The sequence below is a fragment of the Octopus bimaculoides genome, chromosome 14, assembly GCF_001194135.2.
Source record: "Octopus bimaculoides isolate UCB-OBI-ISO-001 chromosome 14, ASM119413v2, whole genome shotgun sequence".
Taxonomy (NCBI): Eukaryota; Metazoa; Mollusca; class Cephalopoda; order Octopoda; family Octopodidae; genus Octopus; species Octopus bimaculoides.
The window spans coordinates 30697035-30703412 of record NC_068994.1 but is presented as its reverse complement, the minus strand read 5'-3'; the positions used below and the strand labels follow the sequence as shown (position 1 = coordinate 30703412).

The 6378-nt window shown below is 39.7% G+C and overlaps 1 protein-coding gene across 1 annotated transcript in view; it reads right to left on the bottom strand.

Moving 5' to 3' along the window:
- The window catches only part of LOC106884342 (uncharacterized), a 92691-nt gene that overhangs the window by 10666 nt on the left and 75647 nt on the right, over positions 1-6378 (bottom strand). The window contains exons 11-12 of the mRNA XM_052972813.1: positions 5657-5752; positions 4175-4368 (exon numbers count right to left, since the gene is read on the bottom strand). Of these exons, the coding sequence (XP_052828773.1) occupies positions 4175-4368; positions 5657-5752 (290 nt within the window). The remainder of the gene's footprint in view (positions 1-4174; positions 4369-5656; positions 5753-6378) is intronic.

The following is a 6378-nucleotide window of genomic DNA, read 5'->3' as shown; positions in this document are numbered from 1 at the left end:
TATACTCAATGTAGACATATACTCAATGCAGACATATACTCAATGCAGACCCGTTCACTCGCACCATTCGCGCCATTTTCATCCACCTTCCAGCAAACTGGCTAGAAGACAACACTTCCCTCTCTAACCTTATTTTCCTTTCCACGTGAAACTTGAAGAAGTTGATCAGGGATTGGCCAAAGAGAAAAGTGTTTGTCTTCAGTCTCTTCAATCACGTCCATCACAGAACTTCTTTGCCATGGCCACCATACATATAAACATAGCCTCTACTTCCCGGTTAGAGGAAGGTGGCGAGACGATCTTCACGATGGATTCAGTTTTCAGCCGGACCCATCCCACACGCGACAGCAGGTATTCGACATAGACCCACAGGTCAGCAATACTCGAGAACTGGACGAGTACATGCAGGACCTCTCGTCGTCTTGCGCGCATCTCGGACATGTTCGGCTGACGACACTTCCGTGCCGGTAAAGTTGATCTCGCACAGGCAAAGCTCCCCACTAGCACTGCCAGGCCAGAGATGTTTGGAAATTATCCATCGGTCCTGGGCCGAAAGTTCTCCGGAAAAGAACGGCTAGCTGATCTTCGACGCCCAAGTTCTCTCCAAGAACGTCGTCGCACTTCTCTCCACTAATCCTCTTAAAAAAGCTAATGTGGACGTTCTACCTATCGTAGTGTCCAATTGACTGAGGGCTGTGAGCGCTTGAAGACATTCCACTTTCCAAATGTCCTCTTTCGGTCTCTGTAATACTCAAAGCTGCAGCTCCGTTAAAGAAACTAGCAACGGAAATACGTGTCTGGCGAACGGCGACCACACCTGTTCACAGTCAAGGAAACACTGGAGATGTCGTAGCCTCAGCGCATGTCTGTGCATCATCAACCGCGGCATGCTCAGGCCACCATGCAGTGGGTGTTGACAACAGATAGACCACCTGATCATCGAGATGCGTCCCTTCCTCAAGAAATGGATGAGTATACGCTCCAGCGTAATCAGACGGTGGCCGGGACAAAGCACGGCGGTCAAACGATAGTAGATGACGAATGCGATATACGCGTTAGCCACTTCTGCCCGATCTTTCAAGGATAGCTTTCTCTTGGCCCATTTCTGGGTGAGAGTAGTCATCCAGTTCGTTATCTCGTCCCAGTTTTTGTACATCTGGAGGTCCGGACCAAACTAGACCGAGAACAATTTAACCGGTCCGTCTGCCCAGCGCTCAACGACACAGTTGGACGGCATGGACTTACTTCTCCAGGTGCTGAGCCGCAAGCCCACTGATTTTTTCCGGTTAATCGACGATCCTGAAACCGTTTCGTAGTCCCTGAGAGCGGTGCCGATCATTTCTATGTTTTTATGATCCGACACCACTACGGTGACGTCGTTGGCATATGCCAACACGCATCTCCCACGCCCTAGGTCACGCGGAATGCCTCTCAACGCCTCCAGTTTGTGTGGTAGTGGCTCGAGAGTCAGTACATACAAGAGAAACGAGAGGAGGAAACCTTGCCGGACCGAGCGCATGAATGGTTCTGAGAGGCGATCGTTCACTCTTACTACTGAACAGATGTCACTGTGCATTGCAGCGATCTAGCACCTGAATACAGGCCCGAAACCAGCTGCTATGAGGACCGCCGCCAGATATAGAAGGTCAACCCTATCAAAAGCTTTAGACCGATCTAAATTGATCAGGACCCAAAATTCTTTCTACTAAAAGCACAAGGCCTGAAATTTGATGGGAGGGGACTAGTCGATTATATAAAATATATCATACAACGGCACAGTGAGCGAAGATAAATTGGCCAAAGAATATTATGCTAAACTTAAAAGAAATATGGCAGTCGGAGCTTTCTTGTTACAACAAAACAAGATCCTACAATTCATTTGCTGTACTAGTACTGATATCAACATTTGATTTACTTGGTTGGTCTATAGAAGAAATTTCTCTAGAGAATTAAAGTCAGTGAGTTCTCGACATTTACTGGAAACTTCCGCAAGGACTATGATATTGACAGTTTTTCTCTCAGAAAAAAGATCAAGGAAGAGGCTTTAAAATTAATTCAGACAGCTCCTGACAGCTGCAATCAATACATTGATATACCAAACAATCAAAACATCAAACATGTACTGAAAAGTGAAGAGAACCATGTGACTCTAGAATTACAGGCCTAGCGTACTCTAACGAATGAATAAAGGACTATACGAATGAATGAATAAAGGATTATACATATGGATGCTAACATTAACGGGAACAGTAGCCCACCTTGGACTCAAGCTACATTTTGCTGAAGGCTTTATAATTTTACTAATTCTCATTCTTGCCTTGCTGTACTCTACAACAAACCCATTCGGTGCGTGCTGGAGATTACCTTCTGATGATCCCAGTAGCACCATGTTGTCTGCAAATATCAATCGACTGATCCTTCACCTATCAGGTATGGCACCACTTCCACAATGGTTACACATGTCATTACATTATGAAAACGAGCGGTGACAATACACATCCCTACCGAATTCCAACACTTACGTTGAAAGGTTTTGACATAACACCAATTACCCAAACACAGATATTTGTGCATTCGTAAAAGCTATATACCATCGCAAATACAAAGACGGATGGAGTTCCGAAGGATCTTAGAGTAACATCACTTGATAGGTTGTATAGTTTGGAGATCAGGGAGTCTCTCCAGGTCGAGTTGCTATTTCTCAGCATTGAGAGGCCACTGTTCTGTTACCATGGACATGTGATTAGAATATTGCAGGAAAGACAGATTCTTCAAGCTGAGCCGACCGGCAAGAGATCTCGGAGTTGATCAAGAACGAAATGATCTCGGATGGTCGCGCTTGAGAATCCAACTAGAAAGTCTAATGACGGTTAGTTTTGATAGGAACCAATGAAAGAGGTACCTGAGGAGTCTACGACCATCACAGGAATGGAAAATTGATGGATGGCAGTATAATTTTGCAAGCTATAAGCAGGAGCTAGCTCCAAAATATCTCATGAATAAAAGACATAATGAAGCACTTTAAGCTCCAAGGTGTCGATTATTTCACATTACTAAGGCGGTGAGCTGGCAGAAACGTTAGCACGCCGGGTGTTATGCTTAGCTGTATTTCGTCTGTCTTTACGTTCTGAGTTCAAATTCCGCCGAGGTCTACTTTGCCTTTCATCTTTTCGGGGTCGATAAATTAAGTACCAGTTGCGAACTGGAGTCGAGCTTATTGACTGGCCCCCTCCCCCAAAATTTAGGGCTTTGTGCTTGGAGTAGAAAAGATTATTTCGCACTTCTGTGTGTGTTTATGTGTGTGTGTGTGTGTGTGTATAAACATATATATGTATATTTATATGTGTATATATATATATATATATATATATATACTACACTCCCCAGTTCCTTTAAACACAGCATAATGTTGTTGCTAAAACAATATATAATGCTATCTGGGATAAATACAGAAAGTACTTCTGTTGGCGAATGCATATTAACACATGAACTAAAACAACGAACTGGAAGAGTCATTCAGGCATCTGGTAGAACGTCTTGTGGTATTTGTCCTGGCTTTCTATTCTCTGAGTTCAAACCTCACTGAGATTGACTTTCCCGATCGTTCCATGAAATCATTCACCAGTTGAAAACATAACAAGCCTGATATAGGTGTTTGAAGCAGAAACGAATGCTAATGTACAGATGTGATAGTTTCTTTCAAAATGAGTTAGGAAGAATATTTACGAAGAAATGTTTCAAACTTACAGCTGCTCTACCTGGATTATGAATTTATATTTATACCAATAATTATTGCTGCATTTCGCTGAGTTAAGTGACAATCTCGAAAAGCTGAGGTTTTCCGATAAAGGAAGTTACCGGCTAAACAAGTACTTTGCAAAATATTCAAGAGTTTTCTAAAATTCAAAATGTAATGAAATAAGCATTCGGACTCCTGCGATGCGGCTATCTTTTCTTGTTAGAAATCATTTCATTCTTAGAGAATGAATTTAGATTAAAAAAAGAAAAATAAGCAAGCAAGCAAACAATCATATATACACACATGCAAATAAACAGACATTCACCCATACATACATACATATATCTATACACACATGCACACACACACACGCACACACACACATACACACACACACACTCACACACACACATATATATATACATATATACATACACTAATGTTACCAGCGGCACAGTTGTCAATATGAATAGTTCTAATATCAGAAAAATTTTGATAACTTAGACAAAGCATAGTCTGTGATTTTGTTTCTGTCGTATTCAACTTTAAGTCAACTCTGCAGCTATGACGTTTGTTGTTCCTCAAATCTACCGCTGCAGTTTCTAAGCCTTCTATTTCAAGCAGCCAAACTGAAAACAAAAATGCATGAAGATTACACAATTAGAATGCTTTGGGTAGTTGCAATAAAAGCAAATGAAGAAATAACAAATGAAATAATGATATAAAAGGAAGAAACAATAAATGAAGAAATAATGATATAAAACAAAAAGAAACTTTTTTAGATGATAGTATTATCCAAGATATGAAATAAACCTTAAAATGGCTCTAAATTCTTTACTTGCCGCCAAAAAGTACTCCACTTTTTGACATATTTATATCATCTAATAATATAGAATATGTCGTTAAAATGGTACTGAACATCTCAAATGCTACCATCAATTCTTCTGTTTTCTTACCCACAGACAAATATAAAAGTAATCTATATGTAGCACTAATTCCTAATGTTTGTAGCGTTTCTCCTGGATACGGTTCTTGTCAATCCCAACTTTCACCCTATATTAACTTTTCTTTTACTTTTTTATTCTCTCAGCTTGTCATAATGGGCTAAAGAAGCTACTCCTAAGAATAAGCAGTTGTGTAATGCTCGTACATGCTAACTACAGTAGAAGCACAATGACTATGCATTCAGCTACATATTCAGTAGCTACGTGAACATCACATAATGCGATAGAAACTATTTTGGTTAAGGGCGGTGAGCTGGCAGAAACGTTTGCATACCGGGCAAAATGCTCAGCGGTATTTCGTCTGGCTTTATGTTTCTGAGTCCAAATTCCGCCGAGGTCGACTTTGCCTTTCATCCTTTCGGGGTCGATAAATTAAGTACCAGTTACGCACTGGTGTCGATGTAATCGACTTAATCCCTTTGTCTGTCCTTGTTTGTCCTCTCTATGTTTAGCCCCTTGTGGGCAATAAAGAAATAAGAAACTATTTCTGTTAATCTTAATGACATTGTTATCTGAATCTAACACACCACTTTCTATAGAGAATGGAAATCTTATCAGTTACCACGCCGGAACTCACAGCTGTACAAAAAGATACCATTATCGAAGTGCAGAATAAGAGGTAAACTCCATATGACACGAGTTAGCTCTTTGATTTTGATCACAAACAAAATCCATTTCCTTTCTTATACTTTGTTGATACATTTATGAAAAACATGAACAGCGTCACGTTATTGTTTTAAGAATTGTTACTGTCATTACAAATTAGACCGTTGACATTGTCTTTGAGAACGGTAGCCTTTAAAATTGAGTTGCTCTTGTAATATAGATAAAGCTGAGTGCCTTCTGTGGGATTCACATGACATTCTATCAAGTAAAATATTAATAGAGAAATTACCGCTCTTAAAAATCTTACCTGATTCGATATTAATTAATTCGGGAAACTGGTTTTTATCGCAAGTGTCATTCATTAAACATAATTCAAAAAGATGTGTTACATTCATTTGTGTATCTGAAAATAATAAATTAATCAAAATGATTTTCCATCAAAAATTTTCTTAATAATCAAATTGTCAAGTGTATTTCTTAATGCTTAATTCATGTTATTTGGGCACCCAGTCGTAAATATTCATTAATAACGAAAAAGAAACCTAACTCTACATTGATAGTTGCTGCTAAATTTCAGATATGTAAGAAGTGTGAAGTGGTAAATATCCAGTACAACAAGCAGATATTTTTGCCCGAGTTTGGCAAAGCAAAATCGTAAACCGAATATAGCACAAATGATGAAGTTATGTTTGCCTAGGAAACAGCTGATAGATAATTCGATTCTCCTTTGGAGCGTTCGTTATTTCACAACCTCAAATAGTTGTTTATACATGTATAATGTTTATTATGTATATATGTATATTATGTATATATGTATATATGACATAGGCGTAGGAGTGGTCGTGTGGTAAGTAGCTTGCTTACGAACCACATGGTTCCAGGTTCAGTCCCACTGCGTGGCACCTTGGGCAAGTGTCTTCTTCTATAGCTTCGGGCTGACCAAAGCCTTGTGAGTGGATTTGGTAGACAGAAACTGAAAGAAGCACGTCGTACAAGTGTGTATATATATATATATATATATATATATAT